This window comes from Taeniopygia guttata, chromosome 1A (genome assembly GCF_048771995.1).
Source record: "Taeniopygia guttata chromosome 1A, bTaeGut7.mat, whole genome shotgun sequence".
Classification (NCBI taxonomy): Eukaryota; Metazoa; Chordata; class Aves; order Passeriformes; family Estrildidae; genus Taeniopygia; species Taeniopygia guttata.
In genome coordinates this window covers 70,332,354-70,348,239 of record NC_133025.1, presented here as the reverse complement: position 1 = coordinate 70,348,239, position 15,886 = coordinate 70,332,354, and the positions used below count along the sequence as shown (strand labels likewise).

The window sequence follows — 15,886 nt, the reverse complement described above, 5'->3', positions numbered from 1 at the left end:
CACCACTTCATTGGTGACTGAAATATTTTGGGAGAGCCAGGAGAAAGTATTAACTGCTCAACCAACAGCCATGGCAGCACCTATCAGAGAACAAGAAAGATGATTGCTGTCTCCCAAGCAGAATTCCATTTTACAATCTGTGCTGGAGCAATATGTGAAAGCATAGCAAAGTTCCCTGCTTCTCAGGGCTCTGTAGAGGGTGTCAAAAATGGTCCTGATGGCTCCGCTGAGCTCCATGTCAGGCCATGGATAAAACAGATTTGTAAACCAAGGGCAAGGAGAAGGCCAGACAGACTTGATTAATCTCCTTGACAAGATCAAAAGGCCACTGGCAGTACATTACTCTGGTTGTAGTAAAGCACTGGAGACAGGAGGCCCCATCATCTTTTGTACCACCTCCCCTGCCTAGCAAGTGGTGACAGAGCTGGCCATGTCACCCCTGCCCACTCACTCTGTCAAAATAGGGTGTGCTGTCTACACAGTGGCTGGAGGTACTCTCCATTTTCATTCCTCCCCCTCCTCCAGTCTCTCATTTCCACACTGGCTAGTGAAGGAGAGCACTATTAAAGCCATTTTCTGGACTCCTCTCTTCCCTCAGCCATTCTCAATCCCTGTGCTGAGTCCTCTGCAGCTTCTGCACTTTGAACAGCTCGTTAGTCACAACAACATGACCCAAGGTCTCCCCCAGGTACAGAGCCTATCTCTGATGCAGCTTATGCTATTTGAGAAAATTTCCAGAAGGAAATGAGTTCAGGCTTTTCCTACCTGTAACAGTTATTGGTGTATTTGTTGTAGCTGCCCAGAGCTGTCAGGCACCCCTCACAGATGGCATAAGAGAAGAGGATTTGAGTACCTGCATCCATCCAGACCTGGAACAGAGAAGGTCACTGGTCTTCAGACGTGGCAACAAAATAAACAAATGGCTGTGCCCTGTCAACAATAATTCCTCCAATCATGGAGAACAAACCCTGTGAGATAGAAAGGGGATCTACATTGAATGGAGAATCTGGGATACCTATCTGGGAAAACTGAGCTATAGAACAGGAAACCCTTTAGGAAAAAGCTCTAGAGGAGATCATATTCTCACACCCCATTTAAGGGGACACCATTTCTCCACCCCACACTTTTGCATTCAGGGTAGAGATGGCATCCCCGATAGCATGGCTCCTTCTGAAACTCTCACTACAGATGTCTGTGGTCCCTACATGGCCCAGATGATTAATCTCCATGCAGAGCCACTGGTGAGACACCCCAAATAACAGTGTGATCAACAATCTGTGTACTTCTTTCCCTGCTCCCAGATCTAGTTTTCCACCTTTCTGAGGCCACAGTACACAGTGAAGGGCAGAAAATTGCTGAGATGAGAGATTGCAGGCCAGTGGGGTGTCACACACCCAGGTTCCCCTTTGCTCTGGCATTCCATGGGAAAAGCTGAGTGGGGTTTCTCACCACTGCTTCAGCCCTCTCCTCCATGGAGAGCTGAACTGTGGGCTGAGCTGCAACTCTGCTCTCACACAGACCCAGGGAAAGCCCTGAGCTGGGAGTTTTAGGCAGGCAAGGAAACAGCCCACCTTTCTGATGATCTCCAGGTTCCCCAGTCATTCTCTTTTTCCTCTAAGCAGCCCCCAGCTGCAAACATCCAGGCTGGAATTTGGTAGCCTTCAGAGAATCCCTGGGATGCCAGGCACTGCTGCCTAAGTTCACACTGATTTCTCACAGACAGGCACAGACAGCAATTGACCCTTTGGACAGCCCCTGCCCAGGGACCAGCTCCCAGGACAAGTGAAGGGAACCCAGCTGGTCACAGCCCATGTTACATGCATGCCTTTGGTCTCTTCTACAAGCACAGGGACCCCTCATGTCCTAGGAGGGTGCTAATGGAGTCAAAGTGCTAACCAGGCCAGAAAAAAATTTAAAGTGATGGATGATATAACCTCTCCCTTCATTATCTGCATTTAACAGCCAGAATAACTGTTACATGATAAATATTTCATATACTCTTCTGGTTTTGCTGAGCCCATGAGTGGAAATGGCCTAATATACCCACATGCTGCAGACCACAAGCAAAAAGGATGTGCTGTGTAGGGGGACTAGACCCCTCTCAGAAGTTTTAAGGACCCTGGTTACCTGAGCTCCTTTCATAGATGACAGCTAGATGCTCACTCCAAAGGCCAGAGTACTGAGAATATTCTTGTGGCCAGCATTTGCCTGACACCACCCCTCACCTGTGGGTCTGCCAGCCTGGACATGTCTGGCTTAAGGTAGAAAATGATCCCCTCAGCAGCCCCCGGCAGCATCACCCCTCGAACCAGCAGGATGAAGAGCATCACATATGGGAAGGTGGCAGTGAAGTAAACGACCTGCAGGGGCAGGGAAACAAGAGGACAGAGGGTCAGCAGGGAGGGGGGGCAGGCATCACTTCACCTCATCTGCAGGCCCCCACCCCAGCAAACCTCCTTGACTCTGCTGTTGGCTGTAGCTGCTGCTGCTACCATGGAAGAGGGGTGGGAAAGAAAGTAATCAAGGTTACATCTCACTGGTGATTTAGTTAATCTGCATTTTGTTCTTCATCCAAAACTCTGCCACTAGTTGTTCTGCTTTGTTTTCTCTTTCCAGTCAGTGTAATCTCCCTGCTGTGCAGCTGTTCCCTTCATCTTTCAAGAGCTGTAGAAAACCCAGATCTCTTCCCATCACTGAGTTTTAATGAGTTATTAAAATGGTCCTATGCACAGCAAGAGCTTTCTAAATTAAATACCAACTTTTGCTGTCCAATTTGACACCTATGAGGCATCTCATTTCCAGAAGTGCTCATGCGTCACTCTCATCCCTTCAATGCCTCTGAGCTCACAGGTAAAAAATGAGGGCGACTCAAAGCATTTAAAGAAAATGTAGACCATTATTTTTGTAATACCTATTTTTACTTCTTTTTTGTGTGTGATATAAATAAATATTACAGTAGAATGAATCATCTCTAAACCATTTATCTAATATAACATATTCTTTTTTTCTATTTGCAAAATATTTGTGAACAAGTTGCAACTTCCTAACATTTATTCATTACTAAAATTCATCCAAGTAATGTGGAGGCCAGTTTACTCCATGGATTCATAGTGATGGGCCTGAAATGACTTTTTTTTTTTGTGCTTAGTAATAATTGGTCAAATAAGTCACAGTACATGGTACTTTTGCTGTTCCCTGATTGAATGAGAATGACACTCCTTTGGGCACAAGTATTAAAATCTACCTTCAGAAATCAGTTTTTAGAAACATTTATGCATAACGAAGATAAACATAGGGGAGGAAAAAGGGGCTTTTAAAAGAAAATTAGTCTTTATGGAGTTATTTGAAATTACTGTCCTGAGGTCACTATGGTTTCTTTAAATTTGGATTCCTTAAATCACAGAAGCAGAAACATAGGGATCTGGCAGGGTTATGTGATTAGAGCAGACTTTTAGGCAAATATAACCTCCTGTTTAATCTGGAGCTGTTGTACAAAGTTATGCACCTACTCAGAATTCTTGGGTCTTTTTCCTAATGCTTGTCTTAGTATATTGTCAGCAAAGAAAAAGAGGGAAGCCATGGAATGTTTTTACAGTGCCCCTGTAATACTCAAAATTACAGCTTGCAGAGAAGACAACTGGCCTGTTTGACTTGTAGTATATTTGAGAACAGAAAACTCCTCTCTTATTGTTGCACCATGTCCATAACACCTGGCTGGTAAATAGCCAATAGCCCTGTACCCTAAAAATTGTGATGGAAAAATCTTCTGTAATCTCAGGAAGACCATTCCATTTACTATATGTAGCCACTGTTTTCTCTCACTTTCTGGTCTGGTTTTGCCAAACCTAGTCAGCTAAACCAGCCTGACTGAAATACTTTAGCTTTCTCCTTGTGCAGGTAACCATGCAAAGGAGAAACTCAGTGGAGAAGGCTGAGAGCTAAAGAGAACCTTGGGTAACAATTATTATTCCATGCAGATCACACAGCCTCTCAGACCCAATTTCTTGTGAAGATGGCACTGTGGTATTCAAATTAGGGGGCAACAGAGATTCAAGGTTTTAAATGCCATCATTTATCATGCACCCCCTCTTCCCCGTTAAAGTGGAGCCTGGATCTCCTTCCTTCAGACATGGTGGAAAACAAGTCTGCACCAGCAAGAAACAGTCATCAGCAAAACCTGGGAAAAATCTAGTCAGGGGAGCAAGCTGTTATCTCATTCTGTTGCAATGGGTGCCCAGTGAAGTTTTAAGCTAGGAGATAGGATTTAACACTGAAACACAGGTGGCAAGTATGAAAGGGAACACTCGTGAAGAGTGGACAGTGATTTGAAGGAAGAAATCTGTTGCAGAAATTGGTTCCCCCCCTTTGCTATTGGGACATTCCCTGGACACCCACAAGGCTAATCATTAATCATCAATCATCATTAATGATCCACCCATCTCATGGCAGTTCCAGGAAAGAAAGAGGTCCTGAGCAAATCAAGGCCATGGCAGTGTCCCTAATACCCAGTTCAAGGCATCAAACACTCATTCACTCCAAAAGGAAAACCAGTCCATCTGCCCTATGGGATAAACATCAGGATGAAGCATTGGCATTTAGCAAAATGCAGAAAGTTAAGAACTGACCCAAAACCTGCAGATTTAGAAAGAGCAGCAAAGAGAGAACAAGGACACTTCTCCCACCCCAAGTGTTTTGCAGGATAAAGAAGCAGGAGAGATTCATTATCTATTCTCTGAGCTGGCTACAGGCAGCAGCTTGTCTGTTTTGCTCAAGTGTTTAATAATTGCAAGGGATGGGAAGTCTGCCACTGCAAAGGATCTTGTTGAAAACATCCTCAAGACACAGCAGGACAACACATTGGTGAGTGGATGATTCCCCAAGGGCACTTGGGGAGAATCCATCAGCCACTGTGGGTATTTGCAAGTGAAAATATGCCTCAAAACTCCCCTCAGTTCCCAATTCTTTCCCCATTCTCCCCTCCCTGATGGACCTACTAATTTATTCTTCCTCTTAGGTTTCAAACACAACTGGTGTACATCAGTATGGCCTCAACAGATTTTAAGTGTCACTTTGGTGCTGTGTCTTCTGCCTCTACTTCATGAAGAAGGAAAAGAGATTGAGGAAGAAATATAAGATGGGTAAAGGAGGCTTATGGACTGGGAGGATAATCTCCATTCCTACTTTGCCTGTGGACTTGACCCCTTTCCAGATGCAGAAGTAGCAGACGATCCATGCCAGCAGGAGACACAGAGCCAGCTCCCAGCGCACAGTGCCCAGTTTGTGAATACCATCCGTGAGCCCCAGGACTCGCTTCCTGCCGGTGTCCAGGGACAGGGAGAGAAGCATTAACACTCCAGACCCCACTCACCCACACAGACTTTTCCCATATTACTCCATCCAAAGACTTTACAGCCTATCTACAACACATCTGCCCAGGGCTCCCAGACATGCAAATTGTCCCAGCTCTGCTTAAGGCTCCCCTCTCTACTCATCTCTGCTCCACCATGTCCTGTGGCTCATCCAAACCCTCCCACTCTCCAAACCCATTGTGCCATGCCTGTCACTACTCAAAATGTGTCATACCACACTACCCAAAATCAATACCTGATCCCCGTGTCTCCTTGAGCCTGGCAGCTCCCCAGCAGAGACAACTCAATCCAAAGCAGGCCACCAAAGCCACTATCAGCCCATGGCCACCATTCCTCCTCCCCATATGCTACAGGCACCCATATGTAAGCATAAATCATCTTTAAGATTCCTATGCCCTTCCCTCTGCCTCCTTCCTTGGAGATTCACCATCAAGAAGGTAGGCTACACAAGAGCTCAGCAGTGCAACTCCTGCAGTTCCCAGAAGCCTAAGCCCAAACTTACAACTCCTCTGCACATTCTGCTCAAAATCACTTCCCTCAGTGTCCCCTTGCCCTCTCTACAGAAAACCCAAACAACTGTTTCAGAGGGGCCGCAGCTCTCACTAAATAGGATGTGCAAGGAGCAGGGCAGGAGAAGGGGGCCACAACTGTGCAGACTCTTTTTGCAACCATGGGCACATATCATCTTCTATGTGCCCTGTGGTGGCTGCAACAGACAAAGGACAGTCAACCCTTTCAAATGTACCTTAAGAGACAGAAATGGGGAAAAAACCCAAACCCAACTGCTGGAGGTGAGTCCTTGACACCCCTTCTTTGTAAGACTTTCCTCTGTAGCATGTAGAATGGTAGGGCAGCATTTCAACCTCTCCAGGCTGCACTAATGACCCTATCTGGGACATTGTCTGGCCTGCTGTAAGACCCCTCACTCACACTGTATTTTAGTGCCTCCAGCCTCATATTCCTCAAAATTCTCCACCTTCCTCAAATTATTCTCTGGCATCTCATGCATGCATCTTGGATCCCTGCTTGCCAGGGATGATCCTGAGCAGCATGATGAATCATTTCCCTTAGACAGCAATCAGGACTGAGTCAAACAAAGGTAAAAGGAAGTTCTTCCCCTTTGTGTTTCACTGTGGAGGGCTTTTCCATCTGCCATGGCCTCTCATGCTTGCCTGCCAACCTGCAACACCCAGCACATGTACTCCTGCTTGCATTGCAGCAAGCCCTCGCCTGCTTTTGGTGTCTCTCTCAGTGGCCACAACTCACCCAGGTACCCCAGTGCCAGAAAGGGGAACACACCCTGAAGGTGCACATGAGCGCCCCTGGGCAGGCACACCATGAGCTGGGAGTGTGCCCAGTCCTCACACCCTGAGCTCTGTGCCCATCTCCTTGGCAGCTCATTGTGTTCCCCGTGTTGGATCTGACATGTGGCACCAAACTTGCTCCTACAGACATGCATCCCCCTGCCCAGGGACTCCTGCAGCTGCAGCCTTTGGATGAGAAGGAGCCTGAACAGAGGGAAAGCAAGCACATACTCCCAAAACTCAATCATTGAGGATGTGGCATTCGAAGGCAAGGTCCTGTTGTCCAGGCTGGATCTATTCAGAATGTCCACACAGAGATCTACCAAAAGAAAAGAAGCTGATGAGGTGAGAAATTCTTTAGGGCTCCTCCAAGAGGGATGTTCCTTCCCCTCTGGACCTTAACCCTCACTCTGGCAGCACACAGATCCTTCATCTTGTGCTATAGAGCATCTCATTAAACTCTGGCTCTCTCCAGGTATGAATCCCAATCCAGCAGCCACCAGAGGGTCTTCAGGAAGGGAAGAGGGGAAGGAGAGAACAATTCCCTGCCAAATTGAAAACAGATGACTGCAAAATATAGATTATCAAGGGATAGTGACTATAAGTAGTCAGAATAGAAAATCTCATTCTCTTTGCACATCATGCACCATTCCCTGTCCATGTATGCACACACCACAGAAGGCTTCATGCTCTCCTTTGTCATTCCCAACCCTATTACAAATTATGAAATAACTAAAACCAGAGAAGATGCCACACATCCAATGAACCTCATCTTACATTTTGACAGCAAAAGACAATCCACTGGAAAACCAAGGAAACCCAGCTATTGCTGGGATGCTTCTCTCTGTTAAGAGAACATATGTGGCTTTCCTTGCAAACAAATCCATTCTAGGGGAGCTGAAGGAATTGGATCAGCTCTTTAAAAGTCTGGTTACTTCTGCTGGGATGAAAGGGCAGAGGGAACTGTGAGTAAAAGGCCCACAGGATAGAGAAATTTAACTAATTGCAGAAATTAATCATCTGACGCAAAAGAAAATGGGAGGGAACCAAGCTGCTGCCAAGAAAAACCTGCTCAACATGTTAAAATAGTCCTGATAAGGACATTAATGAGGATTACCTCACATCTACCCCATCTTCCCAAGATCAGCACAAGTGCCTTGAGTAAAGTCAAAGCCAGGTCTTCTCTGCAGAGCAGAGTTAATTGAACTATGAGCACAAAGCAATGAGAACCCTTGTGAATGTAATGGTTTGGAGGCTGTACAGATGTGATTAACCAGGAAAACAGTGCCCTTAGAGTTTTGTGTTACTGGTTCCTTCCCTGGCAGACCTGAACTGCCAAAATCCTACAAGTTTGGCCTAATTTACCCAAAAGCTGAGTGCACAGAGGAAACTGTTCAGGCATTGGCAGTGGCAGCAACTGCCCCTCTTAACTCCACAGGAATGGGGTAGAGTAAGGGAACTGTAAGATACACTGTTGTACCAGCCCAGCAAAAAAGATCCTGCCACGTGAGGAGGGCTCTAGATTGGCTTGCAAACTCCACCACCCACCTCTCCTGCTTGCCAGAAAATGCCTGTTTTTTGGTGACATCACATGCTAGCTCATAAGAGCTTTTTATCCAAACAAAAAAAATTATTTTCAACAAAACTCAAATAACTCCTGGGAATTGGAAAGAAGCTAGAAGCCAACCAAGGGAAGGTATACCTGAGTTCCAGGGATTATTGCAGTTGGCCCATGGTAGCACTGAAGTGAAGGAGCTGAACAGGTAGAAGAGTGCCCAGGACAAGATGACGATGTAGTAGACATTCAGATATCCCACAATGACTTGGGAAGCATATCCAATTCCTGTGAAGAAAAGCAAAGGAGGTGAGGATGGGACTGGCAACCAACTCCCAACACATGAGGCTTAACCCCAAACAAGAAACTGATCATGCTGTGGTAAGAAGGATGCAACACCTACAGCATGGCTCTCCAGAGGATAGTGCAAGATCTGCCTAAGGGAAAGATTTTGTGACTGTGCACACAGACAGGAAACATTGTTGGTAACTCTAGACAGGTCTGTGGTGAAACAGCCAGAAAAACCTTATGATGATTTGAAAAAAAAAATCTGATGGCTACCATGGCACAGCATCATAGTGCCTCCTCTTCAGAAAAGTACAGCTCTGGCCTTTGAAGAAAAGAAATTCAGCTGAGTCTCTTACTTCTGGAAAGAATGAGGCAGAAAACATTCTTACAGCTGATATACACCATGCTCAGCTTTGCTCTTTGGGTCCTGCTTATGCCCATTGCTCGCTGAGACCTCAGAACACTAATCAGACCAGAAAGCCCAATTCATTTATTTAAAACTGGTTGTCAGTGTCCTTTGAGTGGCTCCTGCTGTCAGCTTCAGATCTGTGCCAGAGCACAGGGGTCTCCAGCACAGCATGTCCCAGACTCCCCAAGGAGTTTCAAATAGCACTTGCATGCCCAAGCAAACTAACCAGGCTCCACTCTGCCTGAGCACAGGTTTCTCCATCTGCAAAACATGGTTAACAAGCTCTGCTGTGGACAGAAGAATTCAGGAAATTATATTTACTAATATATTCATCCCATTAAACAACCTTCCCTAGGGCCCCAGAAGTCCTGGTTCTTATCCCTGTGGCTTAACCTCATCCCCATCCCGTCTCTGGACTGTCAGACCAGTGCACACAGCCTGATTCTCCCAGTTTGACGGATGCCAGCCTGCAAATGCTGCCACAGCAGCCCTGGGCACGGGAGCAGGCAGGGAAAGCATGATAAACCAGACAGTTTTCCTCAATCTTTTCTCCTCTCACTATTTGTCCTGCACTACACACAGGTGTTTGCACATTGATACTTCCATCCTCCTCCTTCAAGCTGGCCATCCTGCTTCTCCTCTCTCCCAGGTTCGGAGCTCCTCAAAACAGAGACCATGGTTCAGGTGGACCAGCATAGCCCCCAGCCAGCACCACACACCCTCACTCACATCAAGAGGGGTCAGGGAACTGCCCCTGCACACACAGCAGGCAGCAGAAGGAATAACAAGGCTGGGAGAGAGAAGAAAGGAGGGAGAATAAAGGAGAAAGGAACAAAAAAAAAATAATAATAATACGTCAAAAAGAGGATCTCAATCACTGATTGTCAGCAAGTGTCAGTAAATACTGTAACTTGACTCACCTTCAAAGATGGGACAGATCTTCCTCCAAGCAGTCACCCCTCCCTGGCTCGTGAACTGCCCCAGCGCTGTCTCTAAGAAGAACAGGGGGATCCCACAGGTGAAGAGGAAGATGAGGTAAGGGATGAGGAAGGCTCCTGCAGAGAAGGGTAAAATGCTGCCTCAGAAACCTCTTCAAAACCCTTATCCTTAAAACTCTTGCGAGGTACCTGGGACCACAGTTGGAATCAGTTACATAAACATAAATATTTCACTGAACTAAATGTGCAACCTCTGCTAAAGAAACAAGGTCTCCACCACCATAATTTCTTAGAAAAAAATACAGGGGTGATACATCTTCTGCTACTGCAACACTTCTACATTTGGTGTAGGCCAAAACCTAGAGGTAAGGAGTAGCCAGGCAAGGAGCTAAAAAAATATAGTGCTGAAGAAATTGTCCCTGTTTGATGCTCCTGACCTCATTCCAGCTTTCAGCAGGAATGGGATGAACAAAATAAGTCCTTGTTTCACATAACCGCATTTGTTCTGCCTTTCATGACGGTCACAGCAAAACTCCCACTTGCCCAGAGGATACAAACCTGGAGGTTGGTAACATTTCTTGGTAAGTAAAAAGTTTGCCAGGATATAAATTTACTTGAGACATATTTCACATCAAATTTGGAAAGCAGATTGCACCAGAAAAATGGAAATAGGGGAAGAATATCTTCCCAGCATTTTCAAAATGAAGAAGTTTAACTTCTACCTTCAAAATCCATTTTTCGCTAATATATAGAGAAATTTCTAAAGAGAAATCAGCCTGAAATGGCCCTCGATTAACCCTTGTCAAAATGGAAGAGGAAGGAGAAAAGAGCAAGGCTTTTTCACAGAAACAACGATCAATATAAACTAAACATAAGAAAAGACAAACAAAAATAACAATAAAATTTAATGCCCTGAAAAAATTGCTTAGTGCCCTGTTCAGCTGTCTGAAACTTTTTTGCACCTTTTCAGTTACGCTGTCAAACCAAAACAAAATACATTCACTGCTCTGCTCAAAACTGCTCCCGAGATCTCATTTTTACAGCTGACCTTCTGTCACCTCACTCTCTCCACATCCTTAGTGTAGATTTTCACACTTCTGCTCCCCTCCAAACAAGATTAGGTGACTGCCTTCCTCGCTGAAACAATGGTGGCTGTCTTCCCATTCCATACAATAAAATTTGGTCATGAACACCTCTCTTGCCAGGGCCTGGAGAGCATCTCAGATGTTTGTAACCAAGACTAGGGTACCTGTTTCAGCCACTGTCCCCCCTGGCCCCCTCCTCCCCTGCCAGCACAGGCATTCACACTGACATTCCTTCCAGTGACAATGAGAAACTAGGAACACTTGCCCTTGTTTTTAAGCCAACAATGTTACAGTAACAAAGAACATCCAAATTTCCCCTAAACACAGCTGTGTGTAGCTGCAGGAGACCTGGGGCCAGAGGGAAGGAGGCTGATTCTCAGAGTCAGTCCATGTTTGCAGCGTAGGAAGTGAGAAGTGCAGACCCTGAACTAGAGGCAGCTGCTGCTTTTGGGGTTGCAAGACATTTATGCCAAATCTGCAAGACAGCTTTATTATGCTGCACATAGGTGAGCTTTTCAGCAGATTCCAGACCCTCTCCTCTGATACAATTTGTCCCAGAGGCCGGCCCACTTTGGTCTCTGAGCAGCGATGGTTTTCTTCCACCACTATTGTCTTCTCTCTTAACTCTCCCATAGCAATTACCAGCTGAAACTCCAGCTGTGATCCCCTCCTCAATTTGCTGCTCTACTGAAGGAGCCTCAGCCTGAGTGGGACCCTCAGAAACAGGAAGGAAACTCATATTCCTTATGAGTCAATAATAAGTTCAGGATGATGAGCAATTAGATCAAATTTGGCAGTGCAGCAATAGATAAGGTTGCAGTTGGTCGCTTTACAGAAAACTAGCACTATTGTTTCTATGGCATCTGTCTTCATAGCTGTATAACCATTTCAAAACATCCAAAGGTGGAGAAAGGTGACAGGACAGCAGTCTCAAATTTGGGGGGTAAGGGTGGGATAGGGATGCAGCATTTTTAGGTGGAAAATGCCTTTTTTTGCAATTTCAAGAACTTTTCCAATGATGAGAATGTCTTTGAGTGTCATGGGAAATATATTCCTTGTCCTGTATCAGTCTTCTGGTTCCCTTGATCCCTGGAGAGAGAAAAGTACCTTCTACAGAAGTAGCATACTTTCTGCAAGGGCAGTGTGGGGAGCTGTGAGGATGAGAGAACTCTCCCATCCTAACCTTTCCCAAGCCTAGCCTCCTTGTCCTCTGAATCTCAGCCTTAGCTATTCCAGAGCAGTTTAATTAAAAAGAAAAATGTTATTCAATAGATATTTAAAGTGAACAAAAGTAGTCTTTTCACTTACTCTAATTAGCATACAAATTGCAAGGACTGCTGAACCGGGTACCAGAGGCACAAGCTATGCAAAGATATCATCTGAGCTCAGGGAGAAATTTTCCATGCAAAACCCATGACTCCTCTCTCAAAGCATCACTGCAGAACAGGCTGTTCAATCAGATGCACCTCCAGTGTTTCCTAACCTGTGCCCATTTGACTTGCTCTTGGTGCCTCCCATCAAAATACTGGAGAAGAAAATTGGAGGATCTGCTAAAAATCATCTCAGGTTCAAGAAAAACTTAATTCCATCTTCTTCAAGCATTTCTTACCCTGCCCCTCACTAATTTTGAGGATGTGTTTAATTGTCTCTTGTTTAATTTGGACAAACTCCAGCAACAGCAGAGAGGAGAGGAATTTGGAAGCCCTGGGAAAAATTACAGTGGAACCACTCAGCTATTGGTGAAAGCTCATGGGACCTTGGAAAAGAAAGGCCTCTGGGACATGGTCTGCAGAGAAAGGAAGCTCAAAGTAGTGGGGGGTGGAGTACGAAGCAAGTCCCAGACCGTTATTTCAAGGTGTTTTTAGAGAACAAGAACAAAAGATAAGTTATTGCTGGATTTGACATGTAATTTGTTATTCCTCCTTTTCTTTTATAAAGTTAGATTTTTATTCACTGAGAAAAGTTAGTGACAGTCAATTATTCCCTTACGTTTTGTTTTATTGTTATGAGAAATTTTAACTTTTAACCATGTAATGATCTTATTGCAGTGTTACTATAAGAGAAAAGGAGAGCCACAGAAAGAAACAAAAGGGAAGGTGAATTAACCTGTTTTGGGGATGAATTTTTCTTATAGTGGTTTGATCACTGTGAGAATTGCTCCAAGGGAAGAGGCAGAAATCTCCTTCTAAGGTGTATCAGGCCTTGGCTAGGATATCAGCACTATCTAAGCCTTGCCTCCTCTACAACAAGGGCCTGACAAAGATGGATTTGACACCAGGAGTAGGAAAAGGGAATATGTAGGAGGAGGTTGATGTTAGCTTTCTGATCACTCACAGCATCTGATATTTTTTAAAGACCAATAATTTCTTGAGATGCCCAACAGCCTTAAGTTGTTATTGGGGTTCAATTTTTTTAGGAGTCCAGATTTGAGAATGCTACTTTAAGGAAGAGTAACCAGTGGGGAGCTAGATTCATCCCTGAGTTTTTATTCCTCCTGGTTTTGGCAGGAACTAACTTGTTGAAGGAATGAATAAGGGAGTACCTTAGGGCGTACATAGGAGAAATGGGTGCAGGCATGTACATGTCTCTCATTATACCTACAAATCCAGAACAACTCACGTGTGCTGTGAACTCACCACCACCATTCTTGTAGCAGAGGTATGGGAACCTCCACACGTTACCCAGGCCAATGATCTCCCCAGCCACAGACAGCACAAATTCCATTTTGTTCCGCCACTGGCCTCTCTCTTCCATTTCCTCCATTTGTATCTCTTCAGGAGATGTGGTGGCCCCATTGGGTTCTCCTTCCTTAGATATTGCTCTTGTCATGGCTCTGTAGGACAGAAGAGAAAGAGAGCATGTAGGATGTAGAGAGCTGCTGCAGGACATGCTTGTGGGAAGAGGAGTGAGGGGACCAGACACCACAATAAGATGTAGCTTCAGTATCAGTATGTAAATTTAGGTACATCTAACAGGTGGCATTACTGAGCAGAAATTGGCCTTTCTAAAAGTGATTTGCTTTAGCAAGGGATACACATTCCCTTGCTAAGATTAGGAAAATACACTGGAAACAAGTCTCTCCAAAGCAGCAGCATCTCTGCTTCCATTCCCACCAGGCTGCGACTGCAAAAAAATAAGGGTTTTGTTCCCTTGTATCAACTTGCAAATTCATTTTGCTGGTGGTTCAGTAAGTTTTTTAATAGCACATCTTTTATTCCTTCTGTGCCACCTAAAGGAACATTCCCATCTTCACAGAGCAACAGAGACAGAAATCTGCATCACCCACAACACTCAACAATCCCACTGCCCCTGGATCTGCTCTGGACTATTCAAACTTGCTCTCTCCCTTGGCTCTGGAGGCAGCTCAGGCCAAGGACCTCTCCCAGTCGGCAGCTCAGTGGTGAGCAGGACTTCATCACTTTTAATGTCATTTACCTCATAGGACCACCAAATCTTCTATTGACTCTTTGCACCAGGACGGTGCACCAGAACCACGATGCCAAACTATTCCCTCCCTCCTTGTGCCTGCTGTCTCTCCAGTCATGTTCCTCTGGACAAACACCAGGTATGAGCAATCTCATGGTGAGCAGGGACTACCAGGAACCTGACTTAACTGGAAAAAAGAGCAAATGTAAACATCTAACTGATAACTAACTGTCCCAGCAGCCAATGAACACTATGGCACTTGTTTTGGTGTAGTTTTCGATGAGGCAAGGAGGAAGCAGGAGCAGAAGCTAGTGGGCCATGCTCGTACTTACCCACACAAGATAGCATCATTATCAGCGTCTCATTTACTTCTGTAAACGAAATAATTTCCTAAATGCTAACCCTTTGTATATATCAGGCCCTGGGGCAAAGAAAGATGCTTGTGTATGAAAAGACAACTTCTAATGAATGCTCACAGCAGAACAAGTAGTTCTTTGACACAGGCATGTTTCCTGCCTGTTATTCAAGTAATTAAAGGAAATCAGATCTCACAGTGTAACACACCAATTGCTCTCTAAATGCCCTAGGCAACAACAGGCTTTGTTCCCCCATCTGCTTTCCTGAAGGGATCATCCTTTTTCCTTTGCTATCAGCAGCAGATTTCCATGGATGCTGAATGGAGGACTGAGTCTCATGCGAGATATCAACCAGTGTAAGAGGGGCTGCAACAAGATCAGGGGAACATAAACCATAGAGGAGAGCAGACAAGGGCTGGTGAAGATCATCCTCCAGGCTAATATTGCTTCCTTTTCAAAAACAAGGCAGAAAGATCCTGGTGACTGTTAAATTTGAGAGGTTTTTAGAACTATTGCCAGTAAGAGCCTATATATGGGTAGTTCTGCAGTGGGCACAACCAGTTTTGGTGTCGAATGCAGATGCATGAGACCACTGAGGAAGCAACCTCTGTTTTATCTCCAGCCCTAGCCCTTTATGGTCCACATGCTGGAAAGCAACTATTTACTGGTATGGCTTGCACTGATCCAAACCACCAAGGGCTATGACACCTGTGGATCTACATGAGTGGGAAGATGAATCAGCCCTCTAACAGGCTCCTAAAAACCTCTAACCCCACATTTAAAGAAGGTGGTGGAACCTAGGAATCAAGGCACACACCCTTAAATCCTGGCTTGCAGCTGCAGCTCTGCTGGTCCCCAGCAGCTCAGCAGTCCCAGATTTGCCCTCTTCACTTAGCCCTTCTACTGGGTTGGACTGGGAGATGGAATCATCAGGTCCTCCTGCCAGCCATTTCTCAGCTTCTGAAGCCCAGGCAGGGCCCTTCTCCCCACTGCCTGCCTGCAGCAAGGCCTGCTAGCTGGCTAATCTGTTTATTCCAATGCTGCAGCACAGCCTCCTCATCTCAGAGAAGCAGAGCTCTCCACACTGCCAAATGTGAGAGAAAAAGTAACACGTACTTAATGAAACATGTTTGATCTGTCACAGTCCTTGGCACAT

The 15,886-nt window shown here is 45.3% G+C and overlaps 1 protein-coding gene across 1 annotated transcript in view; it reads right to left on the bottom strand.

Annotated features, from left to right (window-relative positions):
* LOC100225050 (sodium- and chloride-dependent betaine transporter) overlaps positions 1–13,778 on the bottom strand; it is a 30,597-nt gene extending 16,819 nt beyond the window's left edge. The window contains exons 1-7 of the mRNA XM_002193159.6: positions 13,585–13,778; positions 9,846–9,980; positions 8,376–8,516; positions 6,905–6,992; positions 5,182–5,314; positions 2,226–2,360; positions 766–869 (exon numbers count right to left, since the gene is read on the bottom strand). Coding sequence (XP_002193195.6) covers positions 766–869; positions 2,226–2,360; positions 5,182–5,314; positions 6,905–6,992; positions 8,376–8,516; positions 9,846–9,980; positions 13,585–13,777 — 929 coding nt within the window. The 5' untranslated portion in view covers position 13,778. The remainder of the gene's footprint in view (positions 1–765; positions 870–2,225; positions 2,361–5,181; positions 5,315–6,904; positions 6,993–8,375; positions 8,517–9,845; positions 9,981–13,584) is intronic.
* Positions 13,779–15,886: the final 2,108 nt, after the last annotated feature.